The sequence below is a fragment of the Megalobrama amblycephala genome, linkage group LG6, assembly GCF_018812025.1.
Source record: "Megalobrama amblycephala isolate DHTTF-2021 linkage group LG6, ASM1881202v1, whole genome shotgun sequence".
NCBI classification, from domain to species: Eukaryota; Metazoa; Chordata; class Actinopteri; order Cypriniformes; family Xenocyprididae; genus Megalobrama; species Megalobrama amblycephala.
The window spans coordinates 36,191,527-36,214,037 of NC_063049.1; the positions used below are offsets into that span (position 1 = coordinate 36,191,527).

Sequence of the window (22,511 nt, forward strand, 5' to 3'; positions counted from 1 at the left end):
AAGAGAAACGCTATTGTTTCGGTGCTTCACATTTGCGTGGTGAATTGTGAGATTGACAGCGGACCGGAGAAAGTGTTGAGCGCAGCTGAGAGCATCAAAAAGTTTGGGCAGTTCTCGACTTTATGCAAATATCAAGCGAAAAAGGTGGGTGGCAGCCAATCACAGACAAGTTCAGGTAGTGACCTTTGTCTTGAGTATTAAAAATAAACAGATTGTGCTGGGGTTTATGCTGGATTTAGTGGTCAAATATTGCAGTTTGCATGCTTTCATTGTTATTATACTGGCTGGGTTTACAAAAGTTTATAAAATTGGCAGCATCTTTACTTCATTTGGAAACATTGATTAAACACACTTGCTACAGACACATCCCTAAGTGGAGGTATTTTAGCATTATCAGCGGCACTGGGTGGAGTTTTGCTGCTAAAGTGGACATTCATCATTAGACTTCATTTGACATTGATCAGCTTATTGACAGAAAACCATTTTGATCACATTTGAAAAGGCTGTTATCTTAAAAGCAAGTCACTTATTAATTATTATTTACCTCTGGTTGCCCTTGTTTGACTTTTGAGATCACATAGTCAACTGTGTACAAGTCAATCTGTCTAGTACAACTGGAGCTTATCATTTAACCATACCTCAGCTTTGTGCTTAGAGGACTTTGAGAAGAGTCCTTTGTTGTAGTGGCATTTACATGTTATTGTCATCCTCAATGACAGCTCTGTGACTCCAAAGGATAAGCCCTATTGAGTGACTTGGCATAGAAGAGATTACCTTACACCAGCACCTTATGCTTGTGAATGTTTGAAATGTTTCGGTAGCTGGAGTCCGATCATGTGATCCATATCTTTTTATATGTGTAACCTGACACATGGTAAGAGCAGTAGCAAAACTGTCTGTCCATGCCATTGTACTGTCATCAGCATCAGAAATTTAACCAGTTTGAGGACTTACATCATTGCCCTGGACGCTCTTACCTCTCACAACTAAGTTAATCATGGCCAGATTCCACCCCTTATAAATTAATTGTTGCCAAGGCAATTAAGAACAAAAGACAGATGATTACAAGCCTGTATACCTTAAATAAGTAAATATGAGTGATAATATTATAATAAGTAAATATGAGTATTTGCATGACCTTTATGGTTTATTTAGGGATATGTTAGGGATGATTGATTTCCTTTTAGGTCATTTTGCATGTCTGTTATGTTGAGGTAGTAGCCTGTGCCTTTTAGTCAGCTGGAAAACACTCTGTCTTTGGTGTGTTCAAGTTAACTGAGATGTTTTTGGGTGGTAGTGTGTTGTTGAGAAGGTGTGGTGTTGAAGGGATAAAGGTGTTTTTTTTTGTGGCTAAAGGCCCATTTCACCATGAATGATAACTATAAATATAACTATAAATATAAAAATTGTTCTAAAGATAAAAGAATAGCACTGTCCACACCACAGCTGTAACAACAACGATATAGAGAAACTATAATCGCTGGGATCACTTTCAGAATGATTTTTTTTCTGGCTGTTGAACGATAAAACACTGACAGTCAATCAGAATCCATTCTAAGGGCTTGCGCATTTAAAATGGCAGACGACATTGTGGAGAAGTTAAAGGTGCCATTGAACGTTTTTTTTACAAGATGTAATATAAGTCTAAGGTGTCCCCTGAATGTTTCTGTGAAGTTTCAGCTCAAAATACCCCATAGATTTTTTTAAATAAATTTTTTTAACTGCCTATTTTGGGGCATAATTAAAAATGCGCCGATTGAGGCTGCGGCCCCTTTAAATCTCGTGCTCTCCGCCCCCTTCCGAGCTCTCAACTCTATCATTGCATAAACAAAGTTCACACAGCTAATATAACCCTCAAAATGGATCTTTACAAAGTGTTCGTCATGCATGCTGCATGCATACATCGGATTATGTGAGTATGGTATTTATTTGGATGTTTACATTTGATCGTGAATGAATTTGAGGCTGTGCTCCGTGGCTGTGTTTATGAATTATACAGATTGCAAGTGTTTAATAATGAAAATAACGACGGCTCTTGTCTCTGTGAATACAGTAAGAAACGATGGTAACTTTAACCACATTTAACAGTACATTAGCAACATGCTAACGAAACATTTAGAAAGACAATTTACAAATATCACTAAAAATATCATGATGTCATGGATCATGTCAGTTATTATTGCTCCATTTGCCATTTTTCGCTATTCTCCTTGCTTGCTTACCTAGTTTGATACTGGCTGCCCTTGTCTAATGCCTGGAACATGGACTGGCATATGCAAATATTGGCAGCATACATATTAATGATCCCGACTGTTACGTAACAGTCTGTGTTATGTTGAGATTCGCCTGTTTTTCAGAGGTCTTTTAAACAAATGAGATTTATATAAGAAGGAGGAAACAATGGAGTTTGAGATTCACTGTATGTCATTTCCATGTACTGAACTCTTGTTATTCAACTATGCCAAGGTAAATTAAATTTTTTATTCTAGGGCACCTTTAATCTAGCCTGGTAATACCAGACTCTGCTACTTCACTTTGCTTCGTAGACAGAGTCTGGAATGGCATAATAGAGAAGTGTTTTCTCTCTCGCTAGGGGGCGCTTGTCTGAAGTTTAAAATCATTGGTTACCCGTAAGCCAATCAGATACGTTTAGTTATGACGTATGTTATGGGCCTGTACAGCCGCATCGAAGCACAGACATCATGCATCGAACTCAAATCTATGATTGAACTTCCACTGTAAACCTGTTGTAAACACATGATGATGCGAGCGAAATACCGGAGTGAACATGGCTGTAAACGACTTTTGCAGATTATGCGAAGTTAATGCATCCCGAAGTTTGCATCCCGTGTCTCGTTTCCCATTTCCGCGGTCGTTTTGGTTTTCGATTTCTCTAACCTACAATGTAAAACTCGGCGCTTAGCATTACGTCACGGCTCTCAGCCCGCCCTCTGTTCGTTGATTGGCCCGGCTGTTTCCAGACCGGTGGCAAACACAAAGCTCTGACGCTGTATCAGACTGAGTACAGAAGCGAAATGAAATTGAGCGGAAGTAGGAAGTCTGACGTAGTCAGGCTACCTTTAATCGGTTAGGTCTAGAAAAAGCCACCACTGTTTGACAAGTCAAACCCCCTTTTCAAGGATACTTTAAAGAAAATGGATGTATGGAAAATAATCTGTCATACCCTCGGAATAAATGGTGATAAGTAATAATGAGATCATGCCAGGCTAGCAAAACAGTGTAACATAAAATTACCTCAGGTATACAGCGCTAGTTTCGACAACAATGTCTTGCTTCCTTTGAAGTTGCAGTGAAAAAGACTAGGAGTTGTGTCTATTCCACTATAGTGACTTTGTCAGCTAAATTCACTTTTAGATTAGATCGATTACACTAGCTATTCACTCAAAACATAGTTTGTTGGTGTGGACATAGATATAGTTATCATTATAGTTATCTTTATACTTATTGTTCTTAGTGTGAATGGGCCTTAAATTGGAATATAATGGCTGAATTACAGCATCTTTAAAGGTGATCTGTGTAATTCCTGCACCACTAGTTTAATGTTTTCAAAAGTGTGCGTTTTCATGAATGGCCAGAATCCTTGAAAAGTTTTTAGTTGAAAACTGTCCCCAAGAGTTGTCGTGCCCCAAACTTATGTCATTGGTTGAGCCAGTAGTTGACATGTCAGGCACAAATGAACAAAGTAATGTTTTAAAGGTGCCTATACAGCCACAGTATTTATACTCTTGAAGAAGTCAGCCAACAAATGACTTACTTTTAGTTGTCTTTTCAATTGAAACTGGATTAAATGTTATGTTTTAACTTAGATTTTTTTTAATATATTTTAACTTTGAAACCTACATAAGTATTTTCAATCTAATTTTCCAGTTAAAATAGTCTTAAATCCTTGAAGATAAATATACTTGAGATAACATATTTGATATTAAGACTTGTTTCATGAGAATATGTCTTTAACACAAGTGTATTTTGTCTTACTGTACTGACAGATTTTTACATTTGTTTTAAAAACGTGAAAAATACAAACTACATATACAAGTATAGTAAGATAAGATACAATTTATGAAAACAAGTCTTAATATCTTATGCTGTGTTGCTTCTGTGAGTTTCTCTTAAAGACTTTTGGATGTTTTTTTAAACAAGTTTACACAAAATGAAAGACCCACATTAAAGTCTCCACTCTAAAAATAGTTTAATTTGCACAATACCTTTAACGTCCAATCTTGCTAATGATCTGACATTCTCAACAGAGAATATGTAGGTGCCAGTGTCATCCAAGGTCAGGCTGGAGATTGTAAGGCTGTGTACCCGTCCTTTTGCAGTCATACGCAAACGGTTGTTGTTTTTGAGAGCGTGCCCATCCTTCTGCCATACACCCTCCACATTGCTATGTGACAGCTCCACTTCAAAAGAAGCTGTCTCTCGTTCATAAGTCTGGATCTCAGTTAGACCTTTCCGAATCTTGATTTTTCGTGCTGCATGACAAGCAAAAAAAAGTATAGTTCAGTGGTGATGCAGTTAGAAATCAGTGAAGAGTTTGGAAAAGAAAGGGAAAGAGATTAAGATGAAAGGTAAAGATTATAAAGAGAAAAAAATAGAACAACAGTTGCTGAATTAGTTGGCTCGGTTTTGTCCGCTTGGTGTTAGCAATACACTAAATCCTGCCTTCGATCAGGGCTATGCCAACATTTTTTTAAAGTATTCCAAAACAGACAAGCAGACAGGCATTCCCCGTGGAAAAGGGTGGTTTATTTTAGAGAGTTGGTGACACCACCCTAGATTTTGAAGGCCAGTGCATAAATTTAGCTGCAATGAAAACAGATCCAGATTCATAGTTGGTGCCAGGAACGGCCAAAGCACAGACTTTCTCTCATCACTTACTCATTTGTACAACACAGCTTTATCTTCTTTAGCTATCCTGAAAGGAATGTTTATCAGTGGTAATTAATTGCTTGTCTGCTAAAGAACAAATTAATTTTATCGTGAGAAGTTTGATGTAGGCAGTTAATAATCAAAGGCAATGGAAAGTAGTTGTGAGTAGACACATGTAACTTTTATCCTCCTCTCATAATATCTGTGTTTCGCAGGCAACTAAGAGGAATTAAAAGGTTACTCAGCCAGGACCTTCTACCAGCTCTTGATCTAGTTCTCATTTGACATGCTTAATTGAATTATCATAGCTCTTCTGATCTAATGTCAATACAGAAAGCTGCTGCAATAAGTGGTCTGCCAATCACCTGTTTGCTGCTGTCAAACCATGGAACAAGTGTCACTAAAGTAGCTGCCTCTTGCTCACATTACTCTTGGTTACTTGATTCAGTTTGTTTAAGACAACAACGTCGCAACGGGCAATAATGAGGTACCATCACCGTAGAGAAATGCTAACAACAGCACATAGTGAGAAAGAGATCAGCATTTGCGGACTCACGTTCCACACTGAGCTTGGCTTGTGTGCGGTCATGGAGCGTTTCACAGCTGTAGGTGCCTCGGTCTGAAAGGGTGAGTTTGTGGATTGTGAGAGAACGTTTTTTGCCACTCTGCTTCAGGGTGAATTTGGACCCTGGATGTATAACCACTCCTTGTCTCATCCACTGCACTTCCGCAGTCTCAAGGCTGACCTCCACCTCAAGTGTTGCCTCACCAAACTCCTCTGCAACCACCGGGTCCATGCTCTTTGTGAAAAGCACCTGCGCCTCTGAATACAGATCAGGGTAATTCATACAATCTTTCCCGTAGCAGTTTTTAACACTTTGTGAAGCTCTAAACCAGTGATCGAAGCCAATAAGAACAACATTATTTCATGTGCTTGGAGTACAGCTCCTCGTTCTACATTGCTAATGTGCTGTAGTAACACTTGTCTCTGTCAGTTAAGAGTGGAATTCTAACTGGAGAAGCTGTTAAGCACAAGCCATCATAAGCACCTTTTCAACAATTTAGGCATGCCTGAAAGGGTCATTATTAAACTCAAACATGTTGACATGACATTAAAGACCTGTGCAGGCTCTTAAAGAAAATACCACTCTCTACACTCCAAATACCGTTTTGTAGAAAATGACCTATTGATTAATTTCTCACTTAAAGGGTTAGTTACGGTGGCCCAGTAGTGCACAACACAACGAAATTAAAAAAGCAAACATAAGTTCACAACACAACGAAATCTAGACACAACACAACAGAATCGAGCCACAACACAACGGAATAAAGCCACAACACAACGAAATCGAGCCACAACACAACGGAATAAAGCCACAACACAACGGAATCAAGCCACAACACAACGGAAATGCTCCCGACCACTAGGGGGCTCTCAGAGCTCGGTAAAGTTAGTTTTCCTTGCCACTGTTCTATAGAGTCGGCAGTAATATCAATACTACGATTTGTTTAAACAGTATGTAACCACTGCATATCGACATGAAATATTAATTCAATATCACCTACGTGCAAAATAGCTTCATATTTAGGCCTATACTTGTGAATGATTTGACGCGCTACCACGGCGCATGATGAAGGGAACGTCTGCCAATCCCACTAAGTGGTTAAAACGTATAATTTGTATTCATTAAAATTACTTTTAACATTTAAAAACAGACATATTCAAATTCCAAAGCTTGTCAGTATTACCAACAGGAACTAACAACCTTTGGAATTTGAACATGTCTGTTTTTAAATGTTAAAAGTAATTTTAATGAATACAAATTATACGTTTTAACCACTTGGTGGAACTGGCAGACGTTCCCTTCATCATGATTCGTGGTATCGCGTCAAATCATTCACAAGTATAAATATGAAGCTATTGTGAACGTAGTTGATTTTTAATTAATATACCATGTCGATATACAATGCTTACATACTTAAAACTAATCATGGTATTGATATCTTTGTAAAACTGTCGACTTTATAGAACAGTGGCAAGGAATAGTAATATTACCTAGCTCTGAGAGCCCCCAAGTGGTCGGGAGCATTTCCGTTGTGTTGTGGCTTGATTCCGTTGTGTTGTGGTTTAATTCCGTTGTGTTGTGGCTTTATTTCGTTGTGTTGTGGCTTGATTCCGTTGTGTTGTGGCTTGATTCCGTTGTGTTGTGGCTTATTCCGTTGTGTTGTGGTTTAATTCCGTTGTGTTGTGGCTTATTCCGTTGTGTTGTGGTTTAATTCCGTTGTGTTGTGGCTTATTCCGTTGTGTTGTGGCTTTATTTCGTTGTGTTGTGGCTTGTTTCCGTTGTGTTGTGAACTTATGTTTGCTTTTTTAATTTCGTTGTGTTGTGCACTACTGGGCCACCGTAGTTAGTTCACCCAAAAATGAAATTAAGTACTCACCCTCATGCAGTTCCACACCTGCAGAACAAAAATTACGATTTTTTTGATGAAATCCGAGAGGTTTTTTATCTTCCATAGAAATCAATGAAATTACCACATTCAAGGTCCAGAGAAGTAGTAAAGACATTGTTAAAATAGTCCATGTGACTACAGTGGTTCAACCTTAATGTTATGAAGTGCAGAGAATACTTTTTGTGTGCAAAAACAAAAATAACATCTTTATTTAACATTTTCTTCTCTCCCCGTCATTCTTCTACACTCTTTACGTTGTGTAGACTGTAGGGCTTTCACGATTATGAAATTTGGCTGCCGGTTAATTGTCTAATAAATCATGGCGATTATGACGATTAATTGCCTGTTTTAGGGCTATGACGATTAATTGTCTGTTTTATTGCTTTGACATTTAATTCTCATACATTTTTTGTTTGTTCAGAAAATAATTTTCACACATTGTTGTGATTATTTAAATTAAATTTGATTAAATTTTAAAGTTTTTCCTAGCAGTAAATATTAATACACAATACACATAACACATATTTAAAAGTATTTTTAATGAATATATGTTTCAAAAACTGAAAATTCTTTATCAAAAATAAACACAATAAAGTATCTGAAAAACAACTGAAATAAGATGCAATCAAAAATAAACTGCCTATAACAGAACAGGCCTTAGTAGTCAATTCTACTATGCAAACTGTATAATATCTCTTTTGTATTAATTATTGATTGAACTACATGTTTTTGACATGTAAGTTTTACCTGGAAGGTCATATTGCTTGTCGAAGTTTTGCAGCATTTCTTTAAATGCTGATTTTTCGACTGTATTGAATGGCTGCATTTCCTTTGCTATGTATCGCGTTACACTCTCAGTCAAAGACCGCCATCTAAAACTGTCTCGTTTATACGCTCAAAAGCCTGCGTTATAGGCAATTGACGAGACTGATGCGCGGTCGCGGATGTCTTCGTGATTTCGGCGAATTCTGTGGGGTGATGTGTCTTCAGGTGAGTCCGTAAGTTTGTGGTGTTAGCGCTTTTCATGGATATTTCTCTTTTACACATACGACATATTGCCTTCTCAATGTCCTTTGTTTGCCCTTTGTCATCTGGTTTGAAACCAAAATACTTCCAGATTGGTGCCGTCGTATTCGGCTTTAAAACTAGATCCATTTTACCCGTGGATGTACAACTCTGATGACGTCAGAGCACTGTATTGCGTGCAGCCAGAGTGGTGGATGTAGGGACGCTGTGTTTTTTAGAGAGAGATGTTCTTGTGTTTTTAGAGAGAGATGTGTGCATCATCGCGGACATCGCTGATGAGGTCAAACAATCGCGGTGAGACGATTATTTAATTATTGTGACAGCCCTAGTAGACGGTGCAGGCTTAACGGTTCTACGTCAAAACGCCGGCTTAGTATTGGCCTGCTCCTGCGGCCAATACTGAGCCAGCGTTCGGACGTAAAAAACTAAACTCTGCACTTCGTTATCTGCGTCAACTGCGTAGGAGACCGACAGGGAAAAGGAAAAAAAATGTTGAATAAAGTTGTTATTTTTGTTTTGTTTTTGTGCACAAAAAGTGTTCTCGTTGTTTCATAAAATTAAGGTTGAACCACTGTTGTCACATTGACCAATTTAACGAAGTCTGTACTACTGCTCTGGACATTGAATGTGGTAATTTCTTTGCTTTCTATGCAAGATAAAAAACCTCTCGGATTTCATCAAAAATATCTTAATTTGCGTTCTGAAGATGAACAAAGGTCTTGCGGGTTTGGAATGTCATGAGGGTGAGTAATTAATGACAGAAATTTCATTTTTGGGTGAACTAACCCTTTAATTTGTTGATACTAAAAATAAATGTTTAATAGTTAAATATTCTGTTCAAATTACTCCCCCTACCCTCCAATATTGACTTGTGTATTTATATTGAATATGTTTTATTCAAGCAAAGCAATGAAATAATGATGGATGATGTTCTACCTTGGACCTGAAGGATAGCTCTGGAAATCACACCTTCAGCCTTAGCTGTCAACTTGCAGCTATCTGAGACTTGGCAGTTGTTGATATGCAATATATGGCATAATCCATTACTTGAGATGTTGAACTTATCATTTGATGAAATTAGCTGGCCATTTCTAAACCAGGCCAACTTTGCATCCTCTGGAGACACCACACACTTAAATGTTGCGTCTTCTCCTTCCATGACAGTTATGTTGTGTAGCTCTGCAATAAACTCCACAATGCGAGGAACTTGAGAAACGAAGAGAAGGAAGTTGTCACTAAAGTAATATGTGATTTGTTCCTGATTTCAGGTTAAACTTTATGTAAGGTAAATCCTTTGGTAGAATTTTACTTACTATTGACCACTACAGCAGCTGATGTCCTTTCATCTTTGGATTCACAAGCATATTCTCCTGCATCATCTTCTGTGACATTATGTATTGTCAGGCTTCTCACTCGACCATCAGCTCTGATTGTAAAATGTCTGTTTGGCACAATCTCTTGGCTGTCCTTAAGCCACTGAACATCTCCTTTTGACTTGTACAGTTCACATTTTAAAACCACATCACTACCTTTGAGTCCCGCTATGTTTTCCAGTGGTTTGGAGAATTTCACTTTCATTGCTGATTACAAAAGAGTAAAGACAACATTTTACTGCAGACCTTTACAAGCAATCAATTATTAGTAACAATTTTGTAGAAATGTATGGTTCATTCCCCAGTCTTACCTTTGACATGGACACTGAAGTGCATCTCGTCGGATCCCACATGACATGTGTACTCTCCAGTATCACATCTCTTAAGTGGGTTAATAGTAAGGTAGTGGGTGCTACCATCACTTGTCGTGTGGAAACGATCCCCTCTGATTGGATTGTGATCTTTCTGCCATTTCACTGGGGCATTGACCCTGTTAACAGTGGCATGTAGTGTCACACTGTCTTCTTCATAGGCTGAAATATTTGTTCTTTCTTCTTTTTTGATGAATTTGAATGGTGGTTCTATGAAAAGGAATTGTGTTATTATTTAGTGTTTTGCACACAATGTTTCAGTTGATACATATGAAATTGCATTTTCTTGGCTATGCTATTGGTAAATTTACCTTGAACCGTTAGCCTAGTTATCATTTTGTCATCAATGGCATCACAGAGATACTCTCCAGAGTCAGATGTCTGAAGTCCTGATATCACAAGCTTCCTCATTGTGTCTCTGCTTTCAATGTGTGTGCGTGAATCCTCTTGTAGTAAACTTCCATTGCGGTACCACTGGACTATAGCATTTACTCGTGATACCTCACATTCCAGGATAAGCTCATCTCCTGTCATTAAAATATGGTGTTCTGGCTTCTCTGAATTTCCAACAATGGACACTGGAGCCTCTGTGCAAAAAGAAAAAGTTATTTTTTGTACACTGTCAGAAATAAAATGCGTTTTTTTTTTTAGGAAAACAAAAAGCACAACAGTTTGTCACTGGGGTAGTACTCTCAAAGGTACAGCTTTGTACACCTAAAGATGGGTAGATAATGTACAAAAGAGAACTTTTAAGGGTTCTGCCCCAATGACAAGCTAAAGGTACAAGTTTTATACATCTTCTCTGACCGTGTACATGCAAGGTTTTCATTGTGGTAAACAAGTTGTACCTTCTACAGTAACAGTGAAGACAACTTTATCATCTTGTGCATCACAAATGTATTCTCCTGAGTCCATCAACTCAGCACTCAGAACAATCAGAGATCTGAATGTCCCTTCCTCTTCACAAATGAAATGGTCCTTTCCCTCAATCTTCTCATTGTCTTTAAGCCAACTGACCACCCCATTTGCTCTTGAGATCTCACATTTTAAGACAATCGCATCAGATACTACAAACTGGCGTTTCGTTTCTATGTCAGCTTTCCGCATGATTTTTAGTGGAGGATCTGGAAGGACGAGGGTAGAATTTTAGTTAGTTGCAGTGATAAATTCAACAGCTTTTGTAAAAGAAAAATCTCTTTATCGCTGAAATGTACCTTTGATTTTCACTAGGAAGTCCATTACATCATCTCTGGCATCACAGACATATTGCCCTGCATCATCCAAAGCTGCGGAGTGAATCGTTAACTGTCGACTTGTGCCATCCTCTGTGATAGTAATGTTGATGTTCTCCTCAATCTCTTCTCCATCCTTCTTCCAGCTAACTTCAGCATTTGGTCGAGACACTTCACACTCAAGGACCACAATTTCTCCAACAAGTTTCTCTATTGCATAGGTTGTTTTCCTTGGCCGAATAAATCTAACTGGTGGCTCTGCACAAAGAAATTAAGTCATTAATGATACTGAGAACTGAAAGTTGTTTTAAATTATGAATTATTAAATGTAGGGTCTTTGACATACCTGCAATATTTACAAAGAAAGTTACTGAGTCATCAGCAGTGTCACAGACATATTCTGCAGAGTCTTTAACAGTGGGTTTTGGGATAATAAGCCTCCTATAGACACCATCAACCTCCAGAATTAGGCTGTCACTCTCCTCCACTTCAAGACCATCTCGATACCAACGTACTGTGGCGTTGGGTCTTGAGATTTCACAGCTCAGGACCATCCTCTCAGAAGTCTGTTGGCAAAGTTCCATTTGGGACTGGCTTGGAGAAACTATGCGTACCGGTGGTTCTTTAGAGAAACATGCCACAAAAGTTAACATGACATCAAACTTGACCTTATGTATGTTCTTCTTAATGCACGTTCCTGACCTAATTGCACAGAATTCATGCAATTCATCTCTGAATGTTGTTCAAAGATAAAAAAAAGTCTTTGTAATCTTATCCAATTGAATAACTTGTTCTGATTATTTTCCTTCCAGCTGGCATCACAAATCCCTTTCTCTTCCCTTAAATCTCTATATTTAAAGCCAAATTTGATACCTTTTATGTTTAGATTGAAGAATATTGAATCATCAGCTGTGTCACAGACATATTCTCCAGAGTCCTCAACACCACTGCGCAGAATTTTTAGCCGTCTATATGGGCCCTCTGTCTTTAGCTTTATGTTTTCACTCTCTTGTAGTTTCTGTCCATCCTTGAACCATGTCACCTTTCCATTTGGTCGTGAAAGTTCACAGCTAAGGACAATTTCTTCAGGAACATAGCGATCAAGGTGGACGTCTTCTTTGGGATATACAATCATCACTGGAGGTTCTGTAAAGCAAAACAAAGAAAATAGCCTTGTAATTGTAATTTGATCAGATTTTGACTGGTAGGAATATAGATGCATTTACTCACCTCTTACGTTAACTTTAAATATTAAGGCATTATCTCCAGCTCGACAGGTATATGTTCCAGAATCTGACAGCTGAGCTGACAGGATGATCAGCCTTCGTAAAGTGTTTTCTGCCTCTATGAGGACATTGTCACTAGACTTTAACTCTACTCCATCCTTGTACCATTGTGCGGTAGCATCTGACCTTGACACTTGACAGCAAAGGAGCAGATTGTCTTGTTCCACTATATTTCTGTGCAGATCGTCTTCTGGTATGTAGTCAAATGTCACAGGAGGTGCTGCAATGAGAAGGAAGTGGACATTAGTTTTTTGTTATGCTGCTTTTACTTAGTCACACAAGTATGGCATGTTAAGCATGCGATTCAAGCACTGATGATGATTGCTTGGCCAGCCCTGTAGAACTCTTTCTCCACTCTAAAAGCCAAATCAAATACAAAGAAAAAGAGAATACAGTTAAGGAAAGCTTTGTGAGAATGAAGTGCTGTTAAGCACAGATAGTAATGGTTACAAGGCATGCTTGCCCAGCGTAATTTTTTTAAAAAGTAAAGAGAACAAAGATGGTGGTTAAATAGCATCTACGGATGGCAGTAGTTGGTGGAAAACTTGCAAACAAACTTGTGAAGCTTCAAAAATATTCCTGCATTAGGGAAATGGTTAAGGAGCCCATAAAAGCAGCAGAATGGATCTGTTGAAAGGTAGAGAAGAATGCTTTCACCCAATGGAAACTGAATTCTACAAAGTTGATGTATTTGTTAGTTATATAACAGAAAACTTTGGATAAGGTTTGTATGTCACCTTTAACATCCACAAAAAATTCGCTGATATCATCAGCAGTATTACAACTGTAAAACCCAGAGTGGGATACATTTGCTGATTGGATAACCAATGTCCTCATGGTGTGCTGTGATTTGATGTAAACCCCAGATTGAGGTAGGAGCTGTAATCCATCCTTGTACCATTGGACCGGGACTGTAGGATCAGATATCTCACATTGGAGAATGATTGGCCAGCCTGCTTCAACTGACTTGTTCTTCTCAATCTCAGGAACAGCTGAGAACGTCACTGGTGGAGCTAAGAGGATTTTGTTCAGTCAAAATTCATAGAATTACCAAAAAAAAAAAAAAAAAGAGAGCCTTTCTAAGTTATATATCCAGATAATCGATGAGAAATAATGAAATGAAATAATGAAAAAGATTAAAACTTACGTACGGCTAATGAATTAGACACTTTGCTGAGTCCATGTGTATATTACGAGTTGATCTCTTGTGTTATTTGCTACTGTAGTTCTGAAGCATATTCTTCTGAACATATAACTTAATGAGCAGGTCTAAATTAGGTGACATGATCTATACAATATAGTGATATTGTATAGCAATAAGCGATTCGAAAGATGTTCAAAAACCTATGCAATCCTTTTTATACAGTAGTTTTTGTTTGTGTCAGCAGAATGGGTGAGGAGATTATTGAATTGTTTAACAAAATGGGACTTTGATTATTTGGTTATGAATGTTTTCTTTGTTAAAATCTGATGAGGGCAAACAGCATTTAGTGGATGAAGCGTTATTTGACACATTGTTAGTGGTTTTGAGAAAAAGTATGTAGACTCAAAATCACCTGCAACATCCACCTTGAATGCTATGCGATCATCCACAGCCTCACAGCTGTACACGCCTGAGTGTTTGAGCTCAGCGGAATGGATGATCATTGTCTTCATAGTGCCCTCTGATTGGATGTCAAGTCCACTGTCTTGTTGGAGTTCGACTCCATCTTTGAGCCAGGAAACTTGTGCAGTGGGGTCTGAGATTTCACATTGAAGTATAATAGGACAGCCTGCTTCAATAAACTTGTTCCTTGCAATTTCTGGGAGTGCTGAGAACCTAACAGGGTGAGCTATGAAAATTTGGAAAATGTAAATAAAAAAAGTAGATTATCAACAAAGTAATTTTTGCAAAAAAGTACAAATCTGTTGAAAGACATTTAAGCAGTCTTAACCTACAGATGTGTTAGTCTCAGGATTTGCAGAGTTATCAAGAAGTGAGAGAAGCAGGGTTTAAATGGATAAAAGGTAAAAAGTGTTACTGGAGATACTTTTTTTCCATAGGGACTCAGGGAGTGATTAGAAATGAAAGGAATATATATAGGGCAATGAAACAATACACAGCAAATTATCTTTTTAATAGTTAATTTGTGTGGTAGTGTTGTGAAAATCACCTTGAACGTCCACATTGAATGATACGGTATCACCTGGAACATGGCAGGTATAGTTTCCAGTATCAGACAGTTTTGCTGATTGAACAGTTAGTTTCCTCATATTTCCGTCTGATTGGAAATTGAGCCCAGGGTTTGGGGCCAGCTCTCTACCATCTTTACACCAGAGCACCTGAGCGGAAGCCTCTGATAGCTCACATTTCAGAACAATCGGAGAGTCTACTTCGGTGGACTTGTTCTTCTCCACTTCTGAAATTGGAATGAACTTCAGTGATGGAGCTACAAAGTTGTGAATGGCATAGAGAAAGAACTGCATGATTTAATGGAAAGTTACTGGCTATTGTGTTGTTGTTCTGCTATTTATAAATGCATGTGCTTGAGTGACAATGAATTAACATGTCAAGCTGCTTTTGATGGATAAAGGCCAAAATATTTGCCTTCTGCTTCTGAATAACCACAATATATGGTTACATGAAGGAGATTGCTTGACCTGATTTACACACATCTCATGTGGTGTCTTCATGATACAAAGCATCAAATCACCTTTGATTTCCACATGGAATGTGATGGTGTCATTGTTTGTCTGGCAGCTGTATGTTCCACTGTGACGTAATTCAGCAGTTTGCACAGAGAGTGTTCTCATTGCTTGCTCATTCACAGTGACAATACCATCTTGAGGAAGCACCTCATTCCCATCTTTGTACCAGCAGACTTCTGCATCAGGGTCTGAGACTTCGCATTGCAGTTTAAAGGGTCTTCCTGACTCAATGCATTTGGTCCGTTGAGCCTCAGGGACACTGGAAAACGTCACTGGAGGAGCTACAGACAATTTTGTACAGACACATTTACTTTTATATTGTTTGTTGCCTTTTTATAAAACATACATTTTATATTTATAGTTTTTCTCAAAACTTGATTCTCAAGAATGAACCAAAATATTGACAATCATTCATTGACTTTAAGAACATGACTTTAAGAATATGCTGACGATTAACTGTAATGATCAATAAAATGAAAATACAAAACTGAAAACAGACATACTCAAACATCAGAATATAAGATGAAAGATTAGTTGCGCAAGAGTAAAGGACAAAATGGAAAGTCACAGATATTTAACAACAAAGACAAAACATTGGAAACAAACATCAAAGACAAACATTCATGAAAACAAATTTAGTTTTGTTACCTTTTTATGTATCAGGCCTTTGCACATTTGATGGGACTTTGTGTAATTCCCTCAGCATACTATATATATATATATATATATATATATATACACACACACACAGTATATATATATAATGATTGTTATATATTATTTGTATTAATAGTAGTAGTAATATATCAACAGGAGCATATCTAAATAGATTTCTATCTAAAGGAGATAATTACTGTAAAATTTCTTTAAGCATACTTTAGACATTGGTATTACCAATTTTCTAGTTTTGGAAATTATTTTACTTTGTGTTTATTTTAACTTTATGAAAGGGAATGGTCTATGGTAAAAAAGCACGATTTTAGCTAAAAAGTAAATTCTTTACTGAAGTGTTCATCAGTGGTGCAACATCTTACAACAACCTATTAGTCTGGCATTTATTTGAATAATAGATGCTACAAAGTTAGTGACAGTTGCATGATTGAAGGGGTTAGTTTGGTAATCGGATGGATTGAGTTGGCGTAGATGACTGATGAATCACCTGGTAGGTCCACTGCAAACTGGACGGTGACATCATCTGTCTCACAAGCATGTTCCCCAGAGTGAGACGGCTCAGCTGTTTTGGCAACAAGAGCTCTGAAAGTCTCTTCAGATTGAGTGATAACATCACATTGTTGGAGGTCCTCGCCTTCCTTGTACCGGCACACCTCTGCCATTGTGCTTGATACCTCAGATTGTGGAAAAGCAATGCCTGTTTCATCATTTGACTCGCTCCCTTCAGTCTCACGGATAGTTGAAGTTTGCAAAGATGTAGCTAAGGAGTTTAATTTAATATGTTTTAATGTGAGCAGATAATTTGATCTAAACAGGTAGTATTTAAAATAAATGTTTTTATAATTAACATGTGACATGCATGAAAGGGAAGTATTTGTTTTTTTGCTTCATAGCCATGAGAAAAATGAGAGGCTATACTGCATTAAAGTTGTTATGAGTATCAATTGCTTCTTTAATATGTTTTTTAATGGTTAATTTTTTTTTTTAGATATAAAAAATATTTCATGTATGATTTTTTTGTTGTTGTTGTTGTTAGATTTTAATTATTATTTTTTTAAATAATACTTGAATGACTGGAACTGATTATATAGCAGTGTGGATTTAAACTAGTTTAAAATCACCTTTGACATCCACCTTAAATATTATGTCATCATCCTTTGATTGACCAGAGTCAGTGGCTGGAGCATTCAGTCTTTGTACGCCTTCCTCCATTTCAAGAACATGTCCATTTTCAGAGTAAAATTGCATTCCGTCCTCGTACCAACAAACTGGAGAATCACCTTCGATGCGTCTGGAAACTTCACTTTCAAGTGGTTGTGTAAATAATTCTTCATTATGAACAGGTTCTTCAGTTTTGAGGGGACAAAGCAATGTTTATAGTGAGTTATCTATCAAGAGTATAAGTATAAATCAATTTGGACTGATTTGGGTACACAACATTTAAGCAAAAAGCCAGACGAAGTTAGTTGCTTTTGTTCATGAATGCTGTGTTAAACAGTTTTAAATCACCTTTCAGTTCCTTTTGATAAACAAATTCTTCCTTGGTAACAGTCTCATATGCTTCTTGCAGACACATATTTGATGACTGGATGAGCTCTTTCTGTATTGCAGGTTTATTGAATATCATGGTTGCTTCATCTTGTTGGCAGGATATAGGTTTTTCTTGAGTTGTGTGGTCAGAGCTCTCAATTAGTAGTGCACTGGAACAGTCTGCATCAATGGGCAAGCTCTCATCCATTCCACAAAGTGATGTGGAATTTGTCGTCGAAGCTAGGGATATTTCAAGTTATATAAAAAGAGACATGTATTACAATTATGACATATTACATTGCATATTTAAAGTTAACTAAGCTAAATGAACTGCACTGTATTTATGGCCTTACAATCGAAAAAGGTTTGTATCTTAGTGTTTTTTATTATCTATATCAAAATTTCACTCTTTCTGCTAGAAGTTAGATTCAAGATGATACAATATGTTTTAGTGAGATGATCTTTGTTAGATAAATATTTGGTGATAGATTTTTACTGGTGAATAATTATGAAATGCAGCTACATTGCAGAACAGGGCTGTTTTTGTTTCTAAATTCAGAAAATGGATCCAAATAGATGACATTAAATGGTTGTTAGGTGGTAAATGTCAATGGCATATATTTTGCTCTCATCATTATTTGCAGAATGATGGAGCTAACTATTTAAATCACCTTCAACATCCACCTTAAAAGCTAAGACATCTTGATCCATGTCACTCTCTTGTATTGTGATGTGATTTGAGCCTTCATCTTCGGAAATTGAAGTTCTTGTTTGATTCATTGGTTGCAGCTGTGGTTGCAGCTGTTGTAGCTGAGGTTGCACTTGTGGTTGTAGCATTGGTTCTAACTGTGGTTGTAGCTCTGGCATTCCTTGTAACTGTGGTTGTAGAATTGGTTGTAGCATTGGTTCTAACTGTGATTGTAGCTCTGGCATTCCTTGTATCTGTGGTTGTAGCATTGGTTGTAGCATTGGTTCTAACTGTGGTTGTAGCTCTGGCATTCCTTGTATCTGTGGTTGTAGCATTGGTTGTAGCATTGGTTCTAACTGTGGTTGTAGCTCTGGCATTCCTTGTAACTGTGGTTGTAGCATTGGTTGTACCATTTGTTCTAACTGTGGTTGTAGCTCTGGCATTCCTTGTATCTGTGGTTGTAGCTCTGACATTCCTTGTATCTGTGGTTGTAGCATTGGTTCTAACTGTGGTTGTAGCTCTGGCATTCCTTGTATCTGTGGTTGTAGCTCTGACATTCCTTGTATCTGTGGTTGTAGCATTGGTTCTAACTGTGGTTGTAGCTCTGGCATTCCTTGTATCTGTGGTTGTAGCATTGGTTGTAGCATTGGTTCTAACTGTGGTTGTAGCTCTGGCATTCCTTGTAACTGTGGTTGTAGCTCTGGCATTCCTTGTAACTGTGGTTGTAGCATTGATTCTAAATGTGGTTGTAGCTCTGGCATTCCTTGTAACTGTGGTTGTAGCATTGGTTCTAAATGTTGTCGTAACTCTGGCATTCCTTTTAACTGTGGTTGTAGTATTGGTTGTAGCTGTGGTTCCTCTTTAGTCAGTCTGAAGGTTGTTGGAATGGACACTGGGGTCCCTTCTCCAGATCTTTCCGCTGTGAGTTTGTTGTTCTCTTTTTCAGATCTGATCTCAGCCTCAGTTCCTGATCTTCTCAGGAACTCTTCTATGATTGAGTGGTTTACACAAAGAAAAGTTGAAGTACTTTTCTGTCGTCGTAATCAGAAAAGCTTTTAAAGACGTAGTTTTATTGATTGGTTAATTTTTAAGATTATTTCAAGATTGTAAAAATGTAAGAGAGATGACCATATCACATAGTGGTCTAAAAACAAGTCAAACATTGGTTAAAACACATTAAGAACAAAACATGATTACGCAAGAACTCAGATCACCAACTTTCATTCACTCAACCATTCATTCTGTATTACAGTTCTCTATAGTTCAGTCAGCACAACACTGATGATGATTCTGAATGGCACATGACTCAAGCAAATGAAGACGGTGTACAATATAAGTTTAAATGAAATGTGCTTCAATGAAGAATGAAGATATGTAAGTCTATAGAATGAGTGTTAGTTTGGAAGAAGGGTTTGCAGACCAACTGGATGTTGGATAAAGACATGATAGCATGGATTAGTTTTGGGAGCTGTTTTGGGTAGGTAACCAAGATGCAGGGGACCAGCATCTCCAGGAAGAGCTATTGGATAGTTAAAACCATCCTTGTTAGTGGCACAGAGGTGCTGGGTTAAATGCTTGGGTTGAGGTAGCATTATATCACCTTTTATATCCACCGTGCACTGGACAGAGTCATCATAGGTCTCACCACTGAACACCTCATAGTGAGACAGTTCTGCTGTTAGAAAAGCCACAAAGAAAACAATAACTGACTTGCTTCAGCCATGTCAATGTTCCTAATTCAGAATGGCGTACAAATAAGTGGCAAACCACCTTGGTCCATTTCAAACTGGATGGGATCATCTGGTGTCTTTGGGCTGTTTACTTCAAAAAGAGATGTCTCAGGTGAATGGATGATTAAAGTTCCTCTGGATGCATCTGAGTGAACTTCAGGCTCAGATTCAGGTTCAAATTCAGATTTAGATTCAAGTTCCAATTCAGGTTCAAATTCAGCTGCAGGTTCAGATTGAGGAAGCATGACCTCCTCATCTTTTGTCTGCCTGACATATGGAGTGGGATCTGAGATCTCATAATGCAGTGCAGCAGGTTCCATTTCTTCCGTGCATTTGGTCATCTCAACGTCAGGATCAGCCAAACATGTTGGTGGTGGCACTACAGATGACCATTGACAGAGGAATGCTTTATTCAATGTGACTATTTTTCAAAACGCAGAAAGACAGAACCAATTATGGCCAATGAAGCCAAGGGCATGTACAAGTAACATAGTCAGAATACATTTAAAGAGAATAAAAAAGCTACGTAAAGCACACAATTGTTAGTTGTCACACAAAAACTTTAAGAAGGTTAGAAGCAAATATTTGAAAATCACCTTGGTCTTGTACATTAAACTGGATGACATCACCCGTTTTCACACAGTCGTACCATCCAGAGTTAGAGGGCTGTGCTGTCTTGACAGCTAACGTCCTCCTGGTACACTCCAATTTGATATGAGGCTGACTTTTTGAGACGAGCTCTACACCATCCTTGTAACAACACACCTTGGCATTTGGATCTGAGATCTCACCGTGCATATCAGTGGAGTAGTCTGCTTCAACCAGCTGGTTCTTCACAGTGTCTGGTAATGTTGAGAACATCACCGGTGGGTCTAAAGGTGATCCATTGCATTATTAAAGAATATACAGAATTAATATCCTTTATTAAAAAGTTATCTAGGCTGCCTAATCTGTGATTTCTCAGACCATCTGCCAAGAAGCAAGTTAAATAAAGTAATGCAAAACATGTAACATCTGTATCAAATCACTGCCCATAAATTGGATGCATGGTGAGAGGCATGTCCATAACAGCAATGCTAAGAGACGCAGACAACAAAAAAGCTTGATTGTTAGTTTGCATCTAGTTTTGCAAATGTGTTACTGGATGTACAAGTTTCTCAAAAAGTCACAAATCACCTTTGATATCCACAGTGAACTGGACAGAGTCGTCAGATGTTTCACAGCGGTACAATCCAGAATGACTAGGCTCAGCTGGATTGACTACTAGTGTCCTTGAATCTCCCTCTGACTGAATATCCAAACCAGTCTCTGGCTGAAGCTGTGTATTGTTGTGGAACCAGCGGACATGGACTGTGGGATCTGAAACTTTACAGTGGAGTTCAAAGTGGCCACCAGCTTCAGTGCATATATTCTTCTCAGCTTCCGGAACAGCTGAGAACCTCACCGGTGCAGCTACAGATTATGGTTTTGTATCAGAATCATCAAGAATTACAAGAAATTAAAGTACCTATTGCTTTAAGATAACAAATACTGTAACAACTGCAACTACAAGAACATAATGGCTGAAAAGATCATCCAAAATTGTAAAACTAAACGAGAAAAAAAATGGAGACAGGTATTTTACAACAAAAAATCTTGGAAACATTACTAAAGATTGTGACAAAAGCGCAACACAGAAAGCAGTGATTGTTAGTGGCATAATTGCAAGAAGACATACAGTTAATTTGTAAGTCAGGAATAAAGATGGCAAATCACCTCTTATCTCCACATGAAACTTGATGACATCATCCTTTGTTGTGCAGCTGTACACACCGGCATGAGACGGGTGTGCTGACTGAATACTGAGTGTTCTCATGCAGTCATCTGATTTGATGTCTACTCCAGATTCTACAAGGAGCTGATCCCCATCTTTGTACCACTGGACCTGTGCAGTAGAGTCTGAAATCTCGCACTGCAGAATAATGGGGCAGCCTGCTTCAATGCACTTTCTCCGCTTAACCTCTGGGACAGCTGAGAACCTCACAGGTGGGGCTATGGATATTTTAGAGTGATTTAAGTCTCACTTTATGATTTTAATTGTTATTTGTTACATTTAATTTGAAATACATTTTAACATCTGTACAGTTTTAATCAACATTGCCATTGTCTTACCATTTGTTAGTTGTCTGGCAAAATGAAAATGCAATTTAATTAAAGTAATTTAACTAGTAAAAATACAAAATCACCTTTAACATCCACATTGAAGTGGACCGCATCACCCCTTGTCTTGCAGCTATACACCCCTGAGTGGTAAAATTCAGCTGACTGGACAAACAGTTCCCTCTTTGTGCCTTCAGATTTGAAGTCTAGTCCACTTTGTGGCAGAAGTTTTGCACCATCTTTGTACCAGGAGACGTAGGCAAGTGGATCTGAGACCTCACATTGTAGTGCTATCGTTGAGCCTACTTCAATGGATTTGTTCCTCTCACCCTCCGGAAGAACTGAGAACCTCACTGGTGGAGCTATATGCGTTTTCATTCAGCATTATTTGGTAAACTTTAGAGGCTTGCAAGTGCAAGATTCTTTTATGCC

General features: G+C 38.0%; 1 protein-coding gene and 1 long non-coding RNA gene across 18 annotated transcripts in view; one reads left to right on the plus strand and one right to left on the minus strand.

Annotated features, from left to right (window-relative positions):
* The window catches only part of obsl1b (obscurin like cytoskeletal adaptor 1b), a 38,965-nt gene that overhangs the window by 9,598 nt on the left and 6,856 nt on the right, over window positions 1-22,511 (minus strand). Inside the window, exons 8-33 of one of the 17 annotated variants that reach the window (XM_048194425.1) lie at window positions 22,166-22,441; window positions 21,696-21,971; window positions 21,117-21,392; window positions 20,537-20,782; window positions 19,981-20,319; window positions 19,811-19,885; window positions 18,194-19,198; window positions 17,502-17,762; window positions 17,114-17,338; window positions 16,480-16,752; window positions 15,326-15,601; window positions 14,786-15,061; window positions 14,189-14,464; window positions 13,370-13,645; window positions 13,182-13,259; window positions 12,577-12,852; window positions 12,220-12,492; window positions 11,693-11,968; window positions 11,329-11,604; window positions 10,963-11,238; window positions 10,426-10,701; window positions 10,055-10,324; window positions 9,684-9,950; window positions 9,307-9,576; window positions 5,447-5,713; window positions 4,227-4,493 (exon numbers count right to left, since the gene is read on the minus strand). In XM_048194425.1, coding sequence (XP_048050382.1) covers window positions 4,227-4,493; window positions 5,447-5,713; window positions 9,307-9,576; window positions 9,684-9,950; window positions 10,055-10,324; window positions 10,426-10,701; window positions 10,963-11,238; window positions 11,329-11,604; window positions 11,693-11,968; window positions 12,220-12,492; window positions 12,577-12,852; window positions 13,182-13,259; window positions 13,370-13,645; window positions 14,189-14,464; window positions 14,786-15,061; window positions 15,326-15,601; window positions 16,480-16,752; window positions 17,114-17,338; window positions 17,502-17,762; window positions 18,194-19,198; window positions 19,811-19,885; window positions 19,981-20,319; window positions 20,537-20,782; window positions 21,117-21,392; window positions 21,696-21,971; window positions 22,166-22,441 — 7,428 coding nt within the window. Of the gene's footprint in view, window positions 1-4,226; window positions 4,494-5,446; window positions 5,714-9,306; window positions 9,577-9,683; window positions 9,951-10,054; window positions 10,325-10,425; window positions 10,702-10,962; window positions 11,239-11,328; window positions 11,605-11,692; window positions 11,969-12,219; window positions 12,493-12,576; window positions 12,853-13,181; window positions 13,260-13,369; window positions 13,646-14,188; window positions 14,465-14,785; window positions 15,062-15,325; window positions 15,602-16,479; window positions 16,753-17,113; window positions 17,339-17,501; window positions 17,763-18,193; window positions 19,199-19,810; window positions 19,886-19,980; window positions 20,320-20,536; window positions 20,813-21,116; window positions 21,393-21,695; window positions 21,972-22,165; window positions 22,442-22,511 lie in introns of all 17 variants that reach the window. The other 16 variants (XM_048194423.1, XM_048194424.1, XM_048194422.1 and 13 more) reach the window with 16 other exon arrangements.
* The window catches only part of LOC125270646, a 44,431-nt gene that overhangs the window by 7,618 nt on the left and 14,302 nt on the right, over window positions 1-22,511 (plus strand). The window lies entirely within an intron of this gene.